Source organism: Martes martes (assembly GCF_963455335.1).
Source record: "Martes martes genome assembly, chromosome: 5".
In the NCBI taxonomy this organism is placed as follows: Eukaryota; Metazoa; Chordata; class Mammalia; order Carnivora; family Mustelidae; genus Martes; species Martes martes.
This window is the reverse complement of record NC_137892.1, coordinates 34,804,097-34,827,645: the sequence shown is the minus strand read 5'-3', so window position 1 is coordinate 34,827,645 and position 23,549 is coordinate 34,804,097. Positions and strand designations below refer to the sequence as shown.

Sequence of the window (23,549 nt, the reverse complement as noted above, 5' to 3'; positions counted from 1 at the left end):
AGTAAGTTGCATAAACTTTAAGAAAGCTCATTTGACCTTTTTGATACTCCAAAATAGAGATTGACTTTAGAACTGCAAACTCTGTTGAGTGTTTTTGTCATTGTTTATATTGAATTTAGTTTAAAAGGCTGAAAACCCTAACTTTAATTTGTGTATATTGTTTATTTTCTGTCTCTAACATAATTCTTGAAAGAAGATGGTTTAGATACCTTAAAGTAATGAAAATGTGTTTCTTAAAGATTTGGGTAAAACCCAGCAGTGTTCAGAAATCTGTTTCATAGTCAAACTTGTTACAAAAACAGCATTTAAAGAGAAAAATTTCCTACTTCTGATAAATAATTTGAACAGTGGAGACCTAGAGAGAGAGAGCAAGGGAGCTAACTTTGTTGTTGAGAATTATATAGGAACAGACACAGTTTAAAATCATATCACTTAACAGAATTTCCTAGGTGAGTGTGAAAGTAGTGATGGAACAGTGAAGTGTCCATTTTGACAGGAACATACCATAAAGAAAGGTGGGGAAAGTGAGAAGGAAGATGGCACTTTTTAAGCCTCTGAAATATTCCTAAATAAAGCTCTGTCCAACTGTACTTCCTCTTTTCTCAGGAATTGATAAGTTCATTCCTGAAAGTAATTTGACCTTTAGAAAGGAAAAACCCTGATGTACTCATTTCCCTTTAAGTTTCATTCAGGAATGAGGCACAGCTGACTATCCAGTATACATACAAGATTTGGAATATGCACAGCAACAGTGTCTAATGGGTCCAGCTCTAATAACTAGGGACCCTTGTCCACAGGTGTGTCTCTTTTTCACTTAAAATATAGTAAAACAAAATCTAATTAGTTGGCTGTGTCTTCTGGCTTTAATTAGTTCACATAAAGTTGGTATTTCCTAAATTTTTAAAAACCCCTTTTTTTGAAGGCTGCATGAGGAATATTGGTAGTCTGTTGTTCCTTGAACTTTCACTGTCTTCTAAAAATGAATATTATAATTGAATTTCTTTATAGTAGGAAAGTTGTACAAGTAACAGAGTTGGCATAATGCCTTTTTCACTTACCTTTTTAGTTTCAGTTCACATTAGGTGGAAGAGATGGGTTATTGTTCACTAGTACTAAATTGGCAAAATATTTCTTAAAAGTGGTAGAAGTTTATCTTTGGAATGGAAGAATTAGGATCTGAAAGTAACATTCAAAGCCGCCAGTCTTTGATTCAACCTTGGCCTTTTTGCTGAATTTCTTACTTCAGTAAAAAACTGAACAGATTTAAATCTGACAGGTTTTCCATTCTCTGATATTTTATTTTTAGACGAGCACTGAGACAATATTAAGTGAATACAGAGGGACGTTGGGAGACACACAAGCAAGAAATGAGTCACATAGGGATTGTTAAAAGAAAATTAATAATTTGTATACCAATTGATTGAACCAAAATATATTTTAAAAAAGAAAAACATAAGTGCTTATTTGGTTCAGCTGTGAGCTTGGAAAGCAGTATCACAACTGATGCTGCCTAATTGCAACTAAGCTAACACTTAGCAGGAGTGCCAGGTACTTTATATGCTTTTATTTTTATCTTCCCTCATATCCTAATAGCTGTAGGTATTAGTACTGTTATTAGTCCCATTTTACAAATGAGGAAATGGAGACTCAGCAATATGATTTACCCAAGGTGGCATAGTTTTTAAGTGACATTTTGCTATGATAAGCATAGGAGAAAGAAACAGATTTCCCAATAGTTGGAGTAATCAACTTTTCTTAGTTGTATCGTGTTCTAAGGGTGAATTGATTTTGTTGATGTAGAAGGTAATAAGGAAGTGAAGATCGGTATTTCGTCATATGGCCATAGGGAACTGTTGGGTTTTTTGATTCCCCCTCTTTTTTTAAATTTATTTATTTATTTATTTATTCGACAGAGAGAGACACAGCTAGAGAAGGAACACAGCAGAGGGAGTGGGAGAGGGAGAAGCAGGACCCATGTGGAGCAGGGAGCCTGATGTGGGGCTTGATCCCAGGACCCTGGGATCATGACCTGAGCCGAAGGCAGACGCTTAACAACTGAGCCACCCAGGCACCCCAGATTCCCCCTCTTTTCAAAAACACAGTTACCAGGGCAGTCTTTGGATATTCCTAGTTCGTTCTTCAGTAAGCAGTTTCATCATTTTTATAACATATTAAATATTTAAAGAGTGAATTTGCTTATTACATGGTCTGAAAAGTCAGACTATCTTTGAGCAAACCTTTGAGTGTGGCAACATACGGGTATATCCATCTGTTGTAGTACCTATCTAAAACAAATTGCATAGATTCTGAAGAGTTTCCTGAAAGTGTTTGAAATGCTAAAAATATTCTTGTGTTTGTAGGATTCTCTGAGAAGCAGTATTGAAATTTTTATCTCAGAAATTATCTGCCATCCCCTACCTCTTATTTCTGTTTGTTTTTAATGTATTAGAAGTTCAGATTGAACCCCTTTGGGATAAGAAAATTATAAAAGTAAATAGTTTAATAAAATTTTGCATTTTGTTACTCCTTGCCGTCTAACCCCTGCTTTCTGTGGACCATTACGAGAAAATAGTTGGAATAGAACATTGTTTTGGACTTTCTCACTGAGGCAAAACCATCTCTCTTATTCTATTCCTTAAAGATACCTTTGTAAGGTAATTCTCTCATTTTGAAGATTGAACATCTAGACACTGTCTACATTTGTTTAGAATATAGTCAGAAATTACTTAGGGGTATGTGGGTGAGGCAGTCAATTAAGCTTGGAGGAGTTAATCATCTAACTCTTGGTTTTGGCTCAGGTCATGATCTCAGCGTCGTGAGATTGAGCTCCAAAGTGGGTTCTGTGCTCAGTGCAGAGTCTGCTTAAGACTCTTTCACCTTGTTTCTCTCCCACCCTGCACTTATGGGTGTGTGCTGTCTTGCTCTCTCTCTCTAAAAAGAAATCTTAAACGACAATTATCATATGATCTCTCAGATATGAGTAATTTGAGAGACAGGGTGGGGAGTCATGGGGGCAGAGAGGGAAAAAATGAAACAAGGTGGGATCAGGAGGGGGACAAATCATGAGACTCTTAATCTCATGAAAGAAACTGAGAGTTGCTGGGAGAGGGTGGAAGAGTTATGGACATTGGGGAGGGTATATGCTATGGTGAGTGCCATGAAGTATGTAAGACTGATGATTCACAGACCTGTACCCCTGGGGCAAATAATACATCATATGTTAATTAAAAAAATAAATCTTTAAAAAGAAAAGAAATTACTTAGTGTTACCCGTATATGCAGTTCTCTGTAAATCAGATCCATTAGAATGGGAATTTTATTAATGTTCTCTCAAAAAAATACAATTTAGCCAGGACTTTTCATTTTGTGGGATCAGCAGAAGGCTATATGGTAGTTAGGTCTGGGATTAAGCCTTTGTTAAGCCATAAACACTTTATGAATTAATGTGGCAATGTAAAATACACTGTGTGTGTGGAAACCACCTTTCTCTGTTTGATGCTTTTACATAATGAACAGCCAATCCACCCACACACAACAGCTGTGGAAATTAAGTTGCACAAAGAATTTGACAAAATAATTACAGTATCAAGTAAAATAAATTTGTTTAAGCATTAGGTTCTCTTTTTAACAGATTCTAAATGTATTAGGACATTTCAGCCCTCACATAACTTTTAATGAATATTAAACAAGACACAAGAAATGGTAAAATCTGAAATTGTTGTGTTTAGGTTCAATTTTCATCTATATACACTGAGATGATGTTTCTGCTCTGGGTTGTTGGGATTAAGTGAATTAACATAATTTAACTGTCTCTGGCATATAAGTGTTTAGCAAATATTTCCTTTCTTCCCAAATCACCTTAATCCCTAAGGGAAGCCATTCCTGTGAGCTTCCAAAGTAGGTTTGAACAGAAATCAGACAGATTATTACTCATCTTTTTTCCCCAGACTAAGAATTAAACAGTAGTCATTGTCCCGAGCACACTTCACTGGGTATCTTCAGTGCTCCTTATTTTAGTCTTGTTTTCTTAGCTTGCATTCATTATTTAAAGGTTACATTTTAAATCACTCTGGACAAATTGAGAAAGAGATTTTATCATGAACAAGTCAATGTTGCCACAGAACAGTCTTCATTTACATTTGAGCTGCTTAGAGTTGTGTTCCATGAATCACCAGTGTAAGCATCCTCTGGGTCTGTATATACTATTGAGTTGTTTATTGTATCTTTACTTTCAGTTTTGCTGAATTTACAGTGATTAAGAGTTCAGACTGCTTGTGGCTCGATTGCTTTCCACCTTGAACAGGTTTTTAAATCTTCTGGACCTATTTTTTTTTATCTTGTAGTAAGGATATATCTGCCTCAGAGGTTGTGAGGATTAAATTAAGTAGACTCAAGTGCTTAGGGTACTTCCTATCATGAAGCACTAAAAAGTGTTAACTGCTATTATTTTTTTTTCTTGAAATAATTTGTTTTATTTAACGTGGAATTTTTTTGAGGGGGAGGAGAGATTGAGAGAAAGAGAACAGGGGGAGGGGCAGAAGGAGAGGGAGAGAGAGAGAATCTTAAGCAGGCTCCACGCCCAGCATGGAGCCTGACATGGAACTCCATCTCATGACCCTGAGATCATGACCTGAGCCAAAATCAAGAGTCAGGTGCTTAACCAACTGAGCCACGCAGGTACCCCTTAATGTGCATTTTAAACTTCAGTTGTTTTGCTGTGCTTTCGCATGGATAATGTATTGGCTTCAGTGAATAATGTAGTTTGCTGTGATTAAAACCCATATGCTTATCTTAAAATATACAAAGTACTCACACTCAACCTGTGTAAGAAGCCTCCTCTGCAAGATGCCAGTGGGTTAGACCTTTCTTTCTTTTTTTTTTTTTTTCCAAAGATTTTTATTTATTTATTTCACAGACAGAGATCACAAGTAGGCAGAGAGGCAGGCAGAGAGAGAGGAAGGGAAGCAGGCTTCCTGCTGAGCAGAGAGCCTGACGCGGGGCTCGATCCCAGGACCCTGGGATCACGACCCGAGCCGAAGGCAGAGGCTTTAACCCACTGGGCCACCCAGGCGCCCCAGGTTAGACCTTTCTTTTTGCTTTTTAAATCTACCTTGTTTCATTTCCTGCCGCTACCATTCTAGTTCAGATCTTTATTGCTAGGTTAGATGACTGCTACCATAATCTCACTATACTTCCCGTTCACATATATTCAACATTCTGATGGCAAATTTTCTTGTGAAAGTGAAGATTGCACCACTATCTGCTCAAAAGCCTTTAGTGACTTTTCCACTGATTAAAAGATAAAAACAAACTCAAGTGTTTGGTATTCAAGGTGCTATTTGCAGCCTTATGTTTATGTACCTGTTATGTACCAAACCACTTCTTGCTGGCACCCAATTGCATTTCCTCTTATTTTACCTCCACATTTCCCTCAGCTAGGAAGTACTGTCTCTACTAGCAACATCCACTGAGATCCTGTTCATTTGTAAGGCTTACCTCAATCATTTCGTTCTCTTGAGAATCCTCTTTTGTGTCTCCTACCTGGGTGTGATCACTCCTCCTCATTCCTCCCCAACTTTTTAACTCCTCCAAGCGTTTCAAAGTTGTGAGACTGGTTTCTATAAGCTGTTTTATAGTTATGCTCTACAGACTGAATTTTCATGTTCACATATAGTAGGTTACCTATTTGGAAAATAGGTAGAAGTGCTCAAAGTTTTTTCCATTATTTTCTTTCTCTTATTTACAGCCATTTTATTTTATTCCTTCCCTTTCTTGCTTAAGCCTTTTTAAAATTTCACTGGAATAACAAAAATACAGGGGAGTACTGGTAATCAGATTTATTTTAAATGTGTTACATCTTCAGAATTTGTCCCCAAGTCAGTCTGCCAAAATGGCGTTCCAGAAAAATAGAGCATTTCCTCTGGTATTTTCCCTATTGCTGAAACTCTTTCTTCAGTTAATTGGTATATTTAATGTTCTCCGTCTTTCTTATTAAGAGAGATTATTTTTACATACTAATTTACTTGACAAAGCTCTTTATTAGTGATAGCTTTCTGGTATTGATTAGTGAAAATCAAAAATGAGTATTTTCTTCATCTCTCATCCCTTGTTCTTTTAGCAAAAATATATTTTGTGAGTTATGTCCTTTTTTGGTAGCGCTTAAATACTTTAACTTTGTAATTCATTTTATAGCCTTATAGACAGCTTTTTGTTGGACTCCGCTCCTCTCAACATTACTATGTCTCCTACTGGAGACTTTCTGGCCACTTCCCACGTGGACCACCTTGGAATTTATCTTTGGTAAGTTATTTCATACATTTCTGTTGTGGGTAAGGAGGAGGATGATGATATTGTCAGAAAATCATAGTTGCTAACATTGCCATTTAGCTTTTCTTTTTTTAACTTATAAAATAGAAATTTCACATAGTTAGAGTTAATTCACCATAAATTTGTGACTGATTCAACATCTGCTTGATAATTTAGATATCTTTGCTCAAGTGTGAAATTCTAAACCACATGACTGATTTTTATCTATTGTATTTGTCTTTTTTTTAAGGTTTATTTATTTTAGAGAGAGAGAGAGAAAATGCAAGTTGGGGGAGGGGTAGAGAGAGAATTCTCAAGCCAACTCCCCAGTGAGTGCAGAGCTGGATGCAGAGCTTAATTCTAGGACCCCAAGATTATGAACTGAGTCAAAATCGAGAGCTGACCCGTTAACCAACTAGCCACCCAAGCGCCCCTATCATAATCAGCTTTTATTTGCAGAAAGGTTAGGTTAATTTTGAAATGTTAGGGAAGAGGAGTCCCCAGTTAGACCCTGGCCTTCCTGCCACAGCTCCAGGACCACTTTATAACTTTGGCCAACATTTCAACTCAGCTTACCTTATCTTCAAAATAAGCCATAAGTATGGTCAAAATCCTTTCTAAGATTCTAGTTACATAACTCTACATAACCATGGAAAGATAATAATGGTGATGATGAACATGTAAGAGTTCAAAATAAATGGTCCATCGTCTTGATCTAGAAAAATTTTACCTATTTTCTGAGTTCTCATGTTTAATTCCTTTAACTCTTCTTATTAAAGAAGAGAAGGAAATTAATCCTTAAAAATTTTATAATTAGATTTTTAGGACATGAAAATAAATATATGATATATATTTAGAAATTGGACTCTGGCCACCTTAATATGCAAAATGGAGTATTTCCTGGCATTTAAGAAGCTTGAACAATCAAGACAAGAGAAGAGTATCTATGGGACCTCAGCAAGAGTATAATATATTAATATATATATATTAATGTAACTCAGAACCTGACATTCCCAATTATTATTTTACATTCCAGATTATAATGTATGGGAAAGAGAATCTGATTACCCCTCTTTGGGAGCAGTATCTACATCTTGATGAGTCATCCAAGGTCATGCTACAGGGTCAAGTAGCAGAAACATAACTACTTTAGAAGACCATTCTAGAGAAGGGAAAGTCCATAACTTCAGCAACCCAAAGAATCTAATCAGCATATTCTCTCTGACTTAACTGTCTGACTCCATCTTTCCTTCAGTTATGATTTCTCTAAGTGGAGATTGCCATTTGTCAAAATGATATAAATATATGGAGGTTATGTTATCTTATAGAAGTATTATCCACTACTGATCTCTCAAATATTTTTTGTATTACATTAAAAATAAAGACTCCATTAATAAATAATATTTATGCACAACTTTCTTATGATGATATCTATGACATGAATCAAGGCATTTTCAAATTAATATTGTCTTTTAGATTTTTTTTTGACTTTTGTGATTGGAATCTGAAGCCAAGTGTAAGATAGTAGTGATTATTACCAGTAATTGAAGTTTCTCTGAAAAAATCTGTTTTTATAAGTTTTAAAATACTGTTTGTATGTTTATTTCTCAGGTCCAATATTTCCCTGTATTCAGTTGTTTCACTACGGCCGCTTCCCACAGATTATGTTCCTTCAGTAGTGATGCTTCCTGGTACTTGTCAAACCCAAGGTAATCACAAAATAGTAGTTTTGAAGTGTAATATCATAAACCTAACTTGAGGGATATCACTACTGAAGGTAGAATTTAATCCATTCAATTAAAGTATTTTTCTAACCGATAGGAAATATTTTGAATGACTTCATTAGTTAATGCAAAAATATAATTGATGTGGTATTGATAAGAAATTAAATAGCATACCAGTGGGTCTGGTGATGGTAGTTGTAGATAATATGAGATGAGGAAACAAAGTCAATAGAGTTTATAAGGCTGTGCTCAGTGGACATGTTATGAAATATTAATGGATTTGGAATAAAGTAAGTTCCTTTTTATATAATAAAAATCTCAATCTGCATTAATTTTTTTTACCTGAAAATTTTTTGTTTTAAGATGTGGAATTATTGGAAGAAACCATAGAACCAAGTGATGAAATGATAGAGTATGATTCCCCGGAACAGTTGAATGAGCAGTTGGTAACTCTATCACTCCTCCCTGAATCACGGTGGAAAAACCTTCTTAATCTTGATGTTATTAAGGTAATGCTGTAGTACACTTAATACTGGTCCCTAACGACACATTTGAGAAACATTTTTTTTAGTAGAGATAGCTTCCTCTACTTGGAGGGTTTCAGAAGCAACAGTTAAAGCCTAAGGTAGTAGAAAATACCATTTAATTGAAGACTGTTTGGTCCAGTGTGATTATAGGATTCTTTCTCTTATAGTAATTGACTTTGAGGGCACTGAGCAACAGTATAGCCTGCAACTGCAGAATCATTAAAAATTAGATGTTTTAAATCTAACCTAATAAACCTTTTTTAACTTAGAAAAATGAGGAAAAAAAGTTGCTGCCATGTTGTGTGATATTTCTATTGCTAGGCGTTTGGGGACTAGAAGACTTTTCTCTGATCTTTAATTAAACTTTAACTACCCTTTACCATTCCATACCTTACTCTGTCAACTCCAAGAAAATTTTTATAGCTTGCTGTGTTGCGTCCAGGCATATAACTTAATATGAACTAATCACTAGGTTATGTCCCAAAGACAACAGCAGTGGGAAAAAACCTAGCTTCTTTGTCTTTGAGGAATTTATAGTTTTACATGAAAAAAGGATAATTATGGCATAAATTAGTGTTTTTCAAAGTATATTTTATAATCCCCATTTGTGAGTAGCAAAAGTAATTGAAAGGAAAAACTAGAGTAGAAAACGTTAAAGATTATCCTCTAATAGTAACGGGAAGTATTGTTTTATGAAACTTGATTGGTTAGATAGATACATATTCATATTCAGTAGAGGTTATGTGTGTGTTAAATCACATGCTAGGCCAGGCATAAATGTGAAGAATTGACATAGATAACTATGACAGGATTTGTCTTGTAGCTGATTACTTAGCACCAGAAGATATGTGTGTCTCAGGTAAGGAAAGAGTTTTCACGTGTTAATTTTCCTCTCAGAAGTTAAATATGCTTCTTTTTACTTGCTTACTTTTTGAGAGATTGGACGTAAGCTTTAAAGTATGTTGTTTAGGAACATAGTTGTAAAATCTCTCCATCATGTTGTCCAGTGTGTCAGCTATAAAGGCAATACTTTACGGGATAGCTTTAAAAGCAATGCATCAAAAAGTCCAACTAGATCAGTGTGAAATGGAGCAATCAAAATAATGCCCAATTAATTGAGCTAAGGTTTTGGACTACTCTATTCCTTGCTTAGATACAGTTTTGTTCTGCATAAGAACTTATTTAGAAACCTGAGTGAATGATCTTTATGGAAGAAATACACTAACATCTCCAATATTTTTATTTCTTACCGAATGACAGAAGTTAGAATTTCTCTGTTTGTCCTGTGGGTAACTTTTCTCCTTTTGGTTTTCCTTGTGAGATTAGACCATTTCCAGAGCCCTGTGGACCTGCAAAGGCCTTCTGTTCTTTTTATTATTATTATTATTATTATTAACATATAATGTATTATTTGCCTCAGAGATATAGGTCTGTGAATCATCAAGCTTACACAATTCACAGCATTCACCATAGCACATATCTCCCCAGTGTCCATAACCTAGCCACCCTCTCCCTACCCCTTCTCCCCCTGGCAACCCTCAGTTTGTTTCCTGAGATTAAGAGGCTCTTATGTTTTGTCTCTCTCCTGATCTCATCTTGTTTCATTTTTTTCCTTCCCTACCCCTTGCAACCCCCCGCCCTGCCTCTCAAATTCCTCATATCAGAGAGATCATATGATAATTGTCTTTCTCTGATTGACTTATTTCGCTCAGCATAATACTCTCTAGTTCCATCCATGTCATTGCAAATGGCAAGATTTCATTTCTTTTGATGGCTGCATAATATTCCATTGTGTGTATGTGTGTATATCTATCTATCTATCTATCTGTCTATATATCCCACATCTTCTTTCCATTCATTTGTTGATGGACATCCGTTCATCTGTTGATGGATCTAGGTTCTTTCCATAGTTTGGCTATTGTAGACAGAAAACAGTATGAACGTTCCTCAAAAAGTTGAAAATAGAGCTACCCTACAACCCAGCAATCACGGTACTGGGTATTTACCCTAAAGATACAAATGTAAGATCTGAAGGGGCATGTGCACCCGAATGTTTATAAAAGCCTTCTGTTCTTATCTACAACTCAGTGACTCTGTCCCTTCTAACTCAAGAACAGTGAGTTAGAAGCGTAACTGTGACTCATTCTGCAGTCTCCACCACCCCCAAGAAGGGCCATGCTTACTCTGCAGTTGGCAGTACCTTGTCCTGCTTTCATGTAGTAACTTTCTTTTATGCTGTGGCTTCACAAGGCCATGAGTATCCTTGGTTTTCTTTCAAAAAATGAATCTTTCTTGTATGATAGCTCCTAAAGAATGGAAGAGGAATAGTGTAAGGTAAAATTGTTAGACTCCTTTATTAGGCAGTTTACCATAGAAAGGCTCTTTCTTCAGATACTCCTGAGGTAGTGAGTGACGTGTAGCATATGGTCACCAAAACTAAATTCTGTCAGTAGGAATTCCAATGGAGGTTTTCCTGATAGAATTTTACTAACACTTAAAATATTTTATAAATGAGCAATAGTGTTCTTTTGCTTTTTAAAGACAAAAAGTACAAAGGAAAAATCAATAGAAATTCCAACGAACTAGAAGAATCAGGGCTATTCTTCATAAGAAAATTTCACCGAATTATTTCTAATGGCAAAGTCTACCTCTAGCTCCAAATTTCTTTTGGAGAAAAAAAAATGTAAGAAACTGTTGAGCATTTACGTAAGTTTTGTTTTCTAGTCCATTTTGTGAAAAAGATTGTAGAAGTTCAAAATTGCTTGCTACTTCTTTACCTATTCATGTAAATCGTGTTTGAGGAAAATGAGAGCTCTGAGAGCTTCTCCTGAACCTTGTCATTTTTCTTCTGCCTTATCAGCAAGGGTACTAGAGGTCTGCCTTGTCCCTAGTTTAAAGATATCCGTGATATTCATCAGTTGGCATTTGATTTTGGCATTCAAATTTGAGAAAGTTTCGTTCCTTCTTTTTACTTTTTGCACTTTGTTTTAAAATTGACTTGGAATTAAGTATTAGAAACTGTGGGCAAGGACTTACTAGTCTTTTTCGCTTTCTCATTTTCTCTTAATCAGAAAAAGAATAAACCAAAGGAACCACCCAAAGTACCCAAGTCAGCACCATTTTTTATTCCAACAGTTCCTGGCCTTGTACCCAGATATGCTGCACCTGAGCAAAATAATGATCCCCATCAGGTAAAAACCAAATTGGAGGATTCTAAGTATATAGGGTGTGTTTTGTGTTCTGCATTTGTAATTCTTTATCAAGACCTAGTATTAAGATACACGGTAAATTAATGACAGCTTTTAGTTAAAAGCTATAATTTTTTTGTTACACTTGTATTCTTACAATAATGTATATTTGTTTTTGTTTAAGTCTAAAGTGGTGAATCTTGGAATTTTGGCTCAAAAATCAGATTTCTGCTTGAAACTTGAAGAAGGACTAGTAAATAATAAATGTAAGTTAAGTTATAAAATCTTTTACCAAATATCATCAATATACTTTATATGAAGAGAAATTGAATGATATATTAGCAGATTTTTCAGTAGCTCAAAGAAAATAGTAAAATCTTTAAAGAATTGAAATTTGATTTTAATGTGAAATAATTTTAGCTTTTGTACTGTTATGTTAAATGAGTAACACTAAACTTGGATGAGTATCAATATTATAATTACCTTTTGAGAACATTTCACACTTTCTATATGGAAAATTAGTGGTTTCCCCACCCCCGTCTCTTTCTTTGTTTTTACTTACAAATACAGTTTATAATACAGCAGAGACTTGTCTTAGGTGATTTTTAGATATTCCCAAGTTATCCCATTAAGGCAATTTTAAAATGTATTTATTGTTCATACATTTAAATTTTGAAAGCTACAACCTGTAGCTAATAATGACAAATAATAAGAACTATAAGCAATTAACAGAATCACAGTCACTCTCCTGTTTGATTTATCCTCTTATTTTTGGGATCCAAATCCTTTTGTTTTCATACCAGCATCACTTGAGTCCACCTTGGCAAAAGCCAAATAATGGTGCTGATGGGCCACTGTAGATGACTAAAGAATAGCAAGATCATAAAGAAGTAACTTGTTATATTTCTGGAGAGGCAAAGAAGAAAAGCACTATTATTTAGTATAGACTGAAGGACAGAAAATAAAATTTGTTAGAGTTTTGTCGTTGGTGTTACTTCTTTTCTAAAAGCTAAAAGCATAGTCATTACCATTATAATATCAAATACCTGTTACAGAATAGTTGTAAGTGTATAGAATATGTATTCTTACGATGCATATAAAACAGAAATGCTTATTTCTAGAGAAAAGGAGTAAATTTGGGGTATGTAAGAATAAGGTGGAATTGTCCCCCCTCTTAGATATTTCTGTATTGTTAGTATTTCTTAATAATCATCTGGTACTTTGAAAAATTTTATAACAATAAAAGGAAAGAAAAATAAATTCCCCCACCTCATCCTATTCTCCATGCAACTACTCTAATAATTTGGTATGTACCTTACAGTCTTCTCATATTTGTATTTGTTCTGATTGTTGTGTGACCATCTGATTGATGTACGACCATCTTGAAGTGTCTGTCACTAGGCATTAATTAGATTTTCTTTAACAGCTTGAGCAGCAGGAAAAGAAAAATGCAAAAATTTTAGTGCTTTAAGTACTTCTTACTGTATTGCTCTCATCATTTGTACTGATTGTTACTTAATTTGGAGTTCATTTTACTACTTAACAGGAAAAAATAAAGCCATAGAAGGAATTCCCTGTGTAATTTAAATATATGTTGCTTGGGTATGAAATGAAACTATAGTTTCCTAAGTGAAGTGATTGTAGGTAATAACTGGATTCTTCTTAAAACCTAATGCAGATGAAGCTGCTCTTAACCTTCTGAAAGAATTAGGCCCATCAGGAATTGAAACAGAGCTGCGAAGCCTGTCTCCTGATTGTGGTGGATCTGTAGAAGTTATGCAGAGCTTCTTAAAAATGATCGGGATGATGTTGGACAGAAAGCGTGATTTTGAATTAGCCCAGGCATATCTTGCACTGTTTCTAAAGGTAAGTCTAATGAAACGCGGTACTTCTCAGCTTGCCTTCCCTTAGGGTAATGTTGTCTGATAGAATTTTCTGCAGAGATGGCAGGGTTCTCTATCCACACTGTCCAGTGTGGCAGCCACTTGACACATTTGGCTCCTGAGCACTGAAAAATATGGCTAATGTGACTAAGAAACTGGATTTCTTATTTTATAGAAATTTAATTAGTTTAAATGTAAATGGCCATCTTTACCTAGTGGTTGTTGTATTGGATAGCTAAATAGCACAGCTTTGTAGTCTTTTCTTTTACTTAGCACAATTTGACTCATCCCCCTGACTTTTCTGTGTAATCCATTTGATTCAGTATACTGAACTATTAACTTTTTTAAGTCATTGTATTTTGGCAGTTTTTCTATGATCATGAAGAAAAAATTAGATTTTATGTTATTTTTTGTTTTTGGTTTTTTCTGCTGGTGGAATCAAAATACTTCTATCTTGGCTGAAGGGGTTTCAGGTGATTTGTCAAGAACAATTGTTTTTATGACTAACATAATGGGAGAACTCATGTTTATTTCAGTGGTATATTATATTGAAGGAAGTAGATGATGTTGACTTTTAGTGTTAACGGATACGATACTTCCTCTATCCCGTTAATATATAAAATGAGTTTTCACTTATCTAATTTAAAATTATTTTAGAAGTAGATATTTAGATGGTAGCATATAGGATGAAAAAATAGAAATGCTACATGTTTTTTCTATATCCTTTCCCAAACGAACTGTAGTTCCTGCGTATAAATTTATTTTAATCCTTAGGAGTTAAAGTAGAGAGCCATCAATCATTCATTACCAGTGGGTTCCAGTGAAAGGAGAAACCTAAAGAAGCACAGAAATAGGGAGTTAGTGTTAGAACTGGGACCTTGTTTCTAGATTTGTATAAAGGGATTCATTAGGTGGAGGAGAGTGTTGATAACTTCAGTTCTACTAAGGGAGAGACAGTACCATAAAGGAACTCATAAGAAAGTTTGATAGAGGAGAGGGAAATGGGAACTGGTAATAAGCCAGCATCTAAGGAAAAAATATTCAGAGTAGTATCTTACGATGTTCCTTGGTAAGAAGGTTGAATCTAGAAAAAACGAAATTTTAACTTTCTTAAATATTACAATATTTTTTTATTTCAGTTACACCTTAAAATGCTTCCTTCAGAGCCAGTACTTCTGGAAGAAATGACAAAGTTGTCATCACAGGTGGAAGAAAACTGGATCCATTTACAGTCACTCTTCAATCAAAGCATGTGTATTTTGAATTATATAAAAAGCGCTTTGTTATAAAGATAAATTTAAGTGACTCAGACTTTTATATTAAATGGATTCAGTTTAACTCATACCTTGTTTTCCAAGTTTCACCGTGAAAAGAAAATAAATGCCAGCACTACTAGTAGTCATTCTTCACTTTAAATGCTAAATATTTTCCTGAAATAAAATTATACTTGCCTTTTGTTTTAAAGATTTATAGAATCTACTCAAATGACTTATTTTCTGAGTCACTTCATGTCAGTTACTTGTATATGACTGAAATGTTGTCATCAGCTCCTATTTTTTGAATACCTGTAATGTAAGAGATGTTAGGTGTTTCTTATAAAATATTGCTGAATTGAAGACAAAACTGATATGTGATACAGTTATAAGAGGGCCTTCATGATATGAAATAAAAAGGTATGTTTCCTTCCTTGGTGGCCTCTGATGAAAACATGATCATTGAGCATTGACTCAGACATTAGTGCAGCCCTCTTATAATGCAGAAGAGGAATTAACTAAGGTCATTTGGGGATCTCAGTGACAGATGAGGTTTATAACACCACCCTGGTGTTCTCTCCATTGGAGCCTTTCTAAAGGAACTTGTTATTTTATAAGGAAGGTGAATTGCTGTAGGAGACAGCTGAATGGGTACCTAGGATAGGGGAGGGAAATTCTAAATTCCATTGAAGATACCCTTCAGAGTGTTTCTTCCTTACTGCTGCCTTTTTATTTGGAAGAAACTACTGCCTGTATACTTTTCTCTCCTAACCATTGTGGAACCAGATAGCTCTGGCAGTTATTCTTAAGTGTTTTCATGATTTGAGACTTGAGCAAATATGAATTAAAAATAAACAATTCCTCTACCTGGAAAAGTGTTGGGAGGTCATCATGGAAGCTGCTTTGCCTCCTGTGTATGTCCCCTTTCCTTGCTACTAAAAAAAAGGCTTTCAAGGATATAGCTAAGGTCACAAATGAGTGAATAAACTTCCAGTCTTTGTACCTGTTAACTGAAGCCCCCTCAATATGAGAGGTTGATAGAGGACTTTGTGGTGGGATTATGCTATCACAAATGCAAACAGTTTCCTAAATAGGAGCAGAAAAAAGCAAGGGACAGTTGCTACTTACGTGTTAGGTCTTTAAGATACAACGTGATATGACTGCTTTGGTGTTCTCTTTACTCTGTTCTTGTAGAGGTGTGAGAAACCATACTGCTACAGGCAATTTATATAATAATTGGAAGCCAAATTGATAATGGATGTGGTAATATTTTTAAAGTTTAATCTACATTTAAAAAAGTAATTCTAAGAACAGTCCTCTAAAAACAATTTTTAGTTTATACATTCAAAAGTAATGTTATTCATAAAATGTAGCTGGTTGTATATGAATGGCAATATCATTCTCATTAGAATTAAGCTTTTACTGCATAATCTCCAGAAAGAACAGTCCTTACAAGGAGTTGATCATTGATAACTTTAGGGCGCCTGGGTGGCTTTAGTTGGTTGGGCAACTGTCTTCAGCTCGGGTCATGGTCCCGGAGACCTGTGTTCGAGTCCCACATTGGGCTCCTTGCTCAGTGGGGAGTCTGCTTCTCCCTCTCACCCTCCCATGTCTCATGCTCTCTCTCTCTCTTACATTCTCTCTCACATTCTCTCTCTCTCAAATAAATAAATAAATCTTTTTCTTAAAAAAAGTGTATAACCTTATCTATTGACTGAAATGTTAATGCCTTAAGTCTAACTTTAAAAATTGTATTCCTCTCTGCCCGAAATACTAAATTCTAAAGATACGGCAAAATTTTAGTATATACTCATGTACCATGTGAATGTTAATAAATAACTAAACAAAATGATAAGAGCTCTAAACTGATATTGTATTGCTTTTACAAATCTTGAACTGAGTTTTCCTCTTTCAAATGAGAATATAGGAGTTGAATGTATTGTTTCTGTTGGAGGTATCTTTGTATAGTATTAGCATCATTTTGGCAGGTAATCTTCCAGAACCTCTCCTTTATGTTTATATCAAGGAAAGAAGGAAGAAAGAAAGAAATACAAAGAATAATTTTGAGTGTATATTTTTTCTTAAAATGTATCATTTTCTTTTTTTTTTTTTCTTAAGATTTTATTTATTTATTTGACAGAGAGACACAGCGAGAGAGGGAACATAAGCAGGGGGAGTGGGAGAGGGAGAAGCAGGCCTCCCACTGAGTTGGATGCCCAATGTGGGGCTCGATCCCAGGACCCTGGGATCATGACCTGAGCTGAAGGTAGACGCTTAACCATCTGAGCCACCCAGGAACCCCAAAATGTATCATTTTCTGCATACTGCTTTTTCTTTACATTTGAAATTACAAATTTATTATTTGTAATTTGACTACATCAGAGATAAATATTTTTGGCAGTCACCTTCAAAGCTAATATCCTCCCTATAAGTACCAGTTGTTAACTTTCCACCTAGACCTTTGTCTATGAATGTATATACATGGCATATATAAGCACAGGAAATAAAATGTATAGTTTTAACTTTTACATAAACATATGCATATCATTCCACAACTTTTCTATTTGGCTTATTTCAGTATAATCACACCTAATCTCTGCACTTTTGTTAAAAAAAAAAAATCATTCCATAATTTATTTATCCTAAAATGGACACTTAAGGGAGTTTCCTTCCCCACTCCCTAATTACAAATAATGCTGAAAGAACATCATCCTGTGTGACTCTATGTGCATAAAAGGATTTCTCTGTAGTACATATTTAGGTTTTGAATTGCTGGACCAGAGTTACGCAGTTTTAAAAAGATACTTCAGTTGGCTTCCAAAATGGCTATTACGAACTTAGTTTCTCAGCAATGAATGAATACCCGTTCCCCATATCATTAAGGACATTTGATACTAGATTTTTAAAAATTTTAATGAATAAATGTTATTTTATTGTTTTAATTAAAAACCCTGGCACCAGTAATAATGGCATCTTTTCATATGTTTATTTTAGACCTTGTTTATATTTGTGAATTGCCTTTTCCCAGTATGGCTCATTTTTCTGTTGAATGATTTGTCTTTATTAATTTTTGTTAGTTTTTCATATAGTATAGGTATTAGTCTTTTATATCTGTTACCAGTGTTTACTCAGTCACTTGTATTTGACATACATGATATCTCTTCTTAATAAATGTTTTATATTTCTATATATTCAAATTGATAAATTTTTATGACTTATTTCAAAATATGAGATATATTCTGTATTCTAAGACATTTATTATGTATGCGTCCAGTGAGATCTTCATCAAGAATTGATTTTTGTGGGGCTACTGGGTGGCTCAGTGGGTGAAAGCCTCTGCCTTTGGCTCAGGTCATGATCCCAGGGTCCTGGGATCGAGCCCTGCATCGAGCTCTCTGCTCAGCAGGGAGCCTGCTTCCTCCTCTCTCTCTGCCTATCTCTCTGCCTGCTTGTCATCTCTGTCTGTCAAATAAATAAATCTTTAAAGAATAAAAAGAATTGATTTTTGTGAAGAATTAAGGTATAGAGCTACTTTTATTTAGAAGTTTGAAAGCCATTTATTGAAGTCCACTCTTCCCACTGATGTGAAATGCTGTTTTATTATGTGCTAAATTCTTTAATTGAGGTATTTGATATCCCAAATAAATAATATATTCCTTTGATTCTGGTTTTGTGGTGTTTGGATCAGGTTTGGTAGAAGTAACACCATCCTAATGCTTTTCCCAAAAATTTCTTGACTGTTGGTGAACGTATCTTGAAGTTATGTCTTTGGTTGTGCTAAATTCATAGGATTTGGAGAGATTTATAATGGTATTTCTCTTTAAGAATAATATAGGTCTTCATTAAACCAAAGCTTTTGTAGGCTTGATTTCATTAAGATATCTTTATATCATCATACATTTTTTGACATTTATTTCTGGGCATTTAGTTTTTGTTGCTATAGTAAAATATACCTTTTTTCTAATGTATTTTATAATTGGTCATTGCTGTCACGGTAAAAGCAATTTGGTTTTTATATGCTAATCTGTTAATGCAGTCGAACTCTTAAGTTTGTTGACATATCCTTACTTGAAAAATCCAAAAGAAGTCCATCTTTGGCAGTTGGTGAGTCTTATTTCCTATACAATATTCGTGTTTTATTTGATTGTTTTTAGGATTGGTTTAGCTATGGTCTGGCCCAGAAGGTTGAATACTAGCAATGTGTAACAAATATTTGCTTTGCTACACATTTTAGTGAAAATGCTTTTAATGTTCCACCATTAAGGATAATATATGCTCTGAATTTCTGGTAGATATCCTTTGTTAAATTCTATTTTATTAATTTTCTACTTAAAAAAATTAGGAAGTATAAAATTTTATCAAATGATTTTTCAGCATATATTGGAGGATCAGTATGTGCTTTAATGGGTGTAATTTGAATTTTGTTCAAAGATTTCTAACATTAAGTTATTTTTATTCTTGGGATAGAACTGTTTATAATGAAACTGATGCATTTTTTTCTGTTTCATAGAGTTATTTATCCTTGTGTTTTGTTTTTTTTTTGGTTTTTTGGTTTTTGTTTTTTGTAATCTTTACACCCATCGGTCTCAAACTCATGACCCTGAGATCAAATCACATGCTCTACTAACTGAGTCAGGCAGGTGCCCCTATCCTTGATATTTTTTTAAAACTTGTTTAATCAGGGACGCCTGGGTGGCTCAGTCAGTTAAGCAACTGTCTTCGGCTCAGGTCATGATCCTAGGGTCCTGGGATCAAGTGCTGAATTGGGCTCCTTGCTTAGCGAGGAGCCTGCTTTTTCCTCTGCCTGCTGCTCCCCTTACTTGTGCTCTCTCTCTCACACACACAAATAAATAAATAAAATCTTAAAAAAACAAAAACTTGCTTAACCAAAGAGAAAAAAAGTCTTGCACAAAGTCTTTATTGAGATTTTTCCTATTTAGTTTTTTTCTGTGGTTACTGAATTAATTCGTCTCTCCTCAAGCCAATATTGGTAAATTATATTTTCCTTACAAATCATGACTTTAATCTAGATTTTGAAATTTATTAGTGTAAGTTGTGTAAGGGTTATGCTTTTTTTATTAATTATTTTTATTAACGTATAATGTATTATTTGCCCCAGGGGTACAGGTCTGTGAATTGTCAGGCTTACACACTCACAGCACTCACCATATCACATACCCTGCCCAATGTCCATAATCCAACCACCCTCTCCACAGGGTTATGCTTTTTTATTAATTGTTTGGTTGCAAGTGACAGAAACCCAACTCATACATAGGAGTCTACAAAGTCCAGGGATAATACTGGCTTTACCTACTCCCAGATCCACAGATTTCTCAAGAACTGGTCAGTCTCTAGAGATCTGTTTTGTTGTCATTATTGTCTAACTGTATAGTCAAGATCTCTACTCATTCCCCTGACTCATCAGATACTTATTGAGGATCTACTATGTGTTAGAATTTTATTTGTGCTAGGAATGTAAGTGATCAAAACTTGAGGTAATACAGCTCTGAATTTACATGTTTTCCCCTTGAACTAATTAGAAAGTGATTATATGAATCCTGATATATGAGCCCATTTAAACTTTGAACCATAGTCAAGGGGTGACTATCTAGTGACATAGTTAGGCTGAGGGAGAGGCCTGTGAAAACTCATACAGGTTTCCATGACTGGGTGACTTCTGTAGAGTCTGGAAGTTTCCATCTGCTTTCTGAGGGGAAAGAAGGCACAGAGTTGAGAGTATGGTGCCAACTGGCTGGCCTTAGAGTCACTGTTGCAGAGTGAGCTGTGACCCCGAGCAGAGTATAGCAGCACCATCCTAGCTGAGGGCCCAGTTGGAAGGCTGGCTGAGATTGAGGGCACAGGCTAAGTAGGGTAAGGATGGTGGGAGGAGGGAAGGGGAGGGGAGGATCTGGCAACATAGATGGCTTTCCCTCTACCCACATGTCACCTTGGGCTGAAGTACTGAGAGGAAACAGAAAATTTGAACATAAAATTTCACTATTCAGAAAAGCCTAAACTAATGTGAAAGAGATAGAGACTTGTTATTTGGTAATTTTGTACCCCCTACCCCTACCCCAAGTCCAGTAGTATGAAGGCTTATGGATGATAATTTAATGTTATGTAAAGAATTCTGTGGGGATTTTTTCAGTGTCTGTACTGTATGCTGAATTTCCCCATTCCAATTATCCAACTGAATTCTACTAAATGCCTGTGAAGTGATACACTCAATGCTCAATACTTAGTTTTCATCTCCATTTTTTAAAAAGATTTATTTGGACAGCAAGATACGTAGATAACAACGATATAATGTTCACTGAGGAAAAAATAAGTAGCATAAATACTAGACAAATAATTTTTAGGAATATCATTTATTTGCCTTAGGGCCAGGAATGGGTATTTCAAATTAGGGTTGTTTTTGTTTGGTTAGTTGTGTTTTGTTTTGTTTTGTTTTGTTTTGTTTTGTTTTGCTACCATTTAAGTTTTTCCCATTATCTCTGACTCAATTCCAGTATTTACAACTCATTTATTTTGGCTCTTTGTCCCCATCTGAACTTTCCAAATCTGACATCTTGTTTTAGAATTTTGGCCCAAGTTTCCTCACTCCTGGTCACACCCTGCTCTCCAGCGTAAATATTGTGCAAGCCCACTGGGCAAATGAGTGGCAGGCGAGTGGTTGCCCAGCCTGAATTTCCTTCAAAAGTGTATTATGCCAAATGGTGACGGCTTCCCTATCCAGAACAATGTTGCACTCCTGCCTTCATTAATTTATTCCTTCTGTCTCATCGGATACTTAGCACATACTCTAGCTCAGGTGCTATCTTATGCTCTTGAAATGCTTAAAACGAAACACACAAGGAACCTGGTCCTTAATTTTAGCTCACTTGTTTACATTATTTTGCAAGTCCTTTTGCCTCCACTCTCTTTTAGAGCCATCAACCTGCAAAACGGGTTGCCAGGAGTTCCTGTTTCAAAGTGAGGAACGTGCGTGCGTGTGCTTCCGTGTGTGTGTGTGTGTGTGTGTGTGTGCGCGCGTGCGTGCGTGCGTGCATGCGTGCGCGTGCGCATGTGCACGAGGGCGCATGCGGACCGAAGCGCTCAGGTGCTACGGAATGTCTCTGTATGCTTGCATGGCGGGGAGGAAAGTACCCTATCACAGAACGCCAGCATTCTTTTTGCTGCCGTTCTCGTTTTAAAGGTTTTGTAACTTCGAAAAACAATGGATATGAAGAGATAAAATAATTAGGGAGGAAAAAAACCTACCTTTTTTCTTGGAAGACATCGCCTCTTTATTGTGGAGGAAACTGGTACTAGTTGGCCAGAATCAGGGAAACGAAGACTAGGACTCAGTCTTGCCCTGCTTGTTAACCACCGGTCATGGATCCAAGAGCAGTTCCCCAATGGGCTGAATGCCATTGTTCTCTCTTGGCAAACTGGACACAGTCTGACCCAATGGGAATGTGGAGGCAGGGGACAGAATGAGTTGTTCATGCCTGTTGCTACAAGAACAAGGAGATGAAGTAAGTAAGGTAAAGGGCACTGGGCACTGCACAAGCCAGGACTATAAGGAGTGAGGAAATAGATGTTTGTGTTTCTCTCTCAAACATCTCACTTCCTCTCCTCACTGTTTATCCAGTAATTCTGTGTGGAGTTCAAGGAGATGTTGGAGATACCATTGCAAATGAGACGAGGTTCCTGACCCCCAACTCCTGGAGATGAGTCATGGAGGAGGAAAGGCTGTACAGCATCTGCCTTTCTGGAGCTAGGGGAGGCTGCATGGAGAAGAGGACAACTGCCATGGATCTTGAAAGAAAGGTGAGTGGTAGGCGGGTGGTGGTGCAAAGAGAGACAAAATTCAGAGACCAAGGGGAAATGAAAAAGGCAGTGGAAAATCAGGGGTGACTAAATGCATGCTAGTTATTACCTTTGGGGATGTGTGGAAGCTTGGCCCTTGAACTTTTTCTGCATTATATCCTATGTTTTATTTATAATTAGACAAAACAGCATAAAATGTTAACAACTGTTGATTCTGAGTTTTGTTATACATATATTTCAGTACTCTTGGTAGTTTCTTTTTTTACTCTATTTTTCTCTTCATTTAATTTTTCAAATAAAATTTACAAATACCTTACCATCCTTCCATCCATCCATGCATACATACTATTATGTACATATATCCTATGTGTCTGTCAAGAATTTCACTTCCTTCTGGAAAGTGACCCCTGGAAGTTACAGTTGTATTTGCTGCCCGAACAAAGTTTGACCTTTCCACAAACCTCCAGGTACCACTTGACCTGATCGCACTTACTGGGATGTGGGTCCCTTGCATTGGCTTTTTGAGGGGAACAGGTAGTCTCCAGGTCCTATCTTCTCTTCTCACATGGCTGACGTGAGCTGGAGTTAGGAGACCCGTGGAAATGGCACTGACTCATCTCGTGCTTGGCTTAGCCTGGAGCTCCTCCAGGAAGTCGTGGGAAGGGCAGCACTTGGCAGAAGAAATCCTCACCTGAATGGTTTGGGGTTTCCCAGAAAGCATGAGGAATACTGGGGTAGAGAGTTTCACTTTCCTTCAGCAATAAACAGAAATAACCTACTTGATTCCAGATGAACTAAATGTCAAAGAGAGACATATTCCTAATTAGCTTATCTTTTTACCCTTTACCAGAGCTCA

General features: G+C 35.9%; 1 protein-coding gene across 1 annotated transcript in view; it reads left to right on the top strand.

The window, feature by feature from the left end:
• WDR36 (WD repeat domain 36) overlaps positions 1–16,722 on the top strand; it is a 42,952-nt gene extending 26,230 nt beyond the window's left edge. The window contains exons 17-23 of the mRNA XM_080803423.1: positions 6,193–6,300; positions 7,918–8,015; positions 8,394–8,539; positions 11,629–11,748; positions 11,930–12,011; positions 13,424–13,611; positions 14,768–16,722. Of these exons, the coding sequence (XP_080659549.1) occupies positions 6,193–6,300; positions 7,918–8,015; positions 8,394–8,539; positions 11,629–11,748; positions 11,930–12,011; positions 13,424–13,611; positions 14,768–14,917 (892 nt within the window). The 3' untranslated portion in view covers positions 14,918–16,722. The remainder of the gene's footprint in view (positions 1–6,192; positions 6,301–7,917; positions 8,016–8,393; positions 8,540–11,628; positions 11,749–11,929; positions 12,012–13,423; positions 13,612–14,767) is intronic.
• The last annotated feature ends 6,827 nt before the right edge of the window (positions 16,723–23,549 follow it).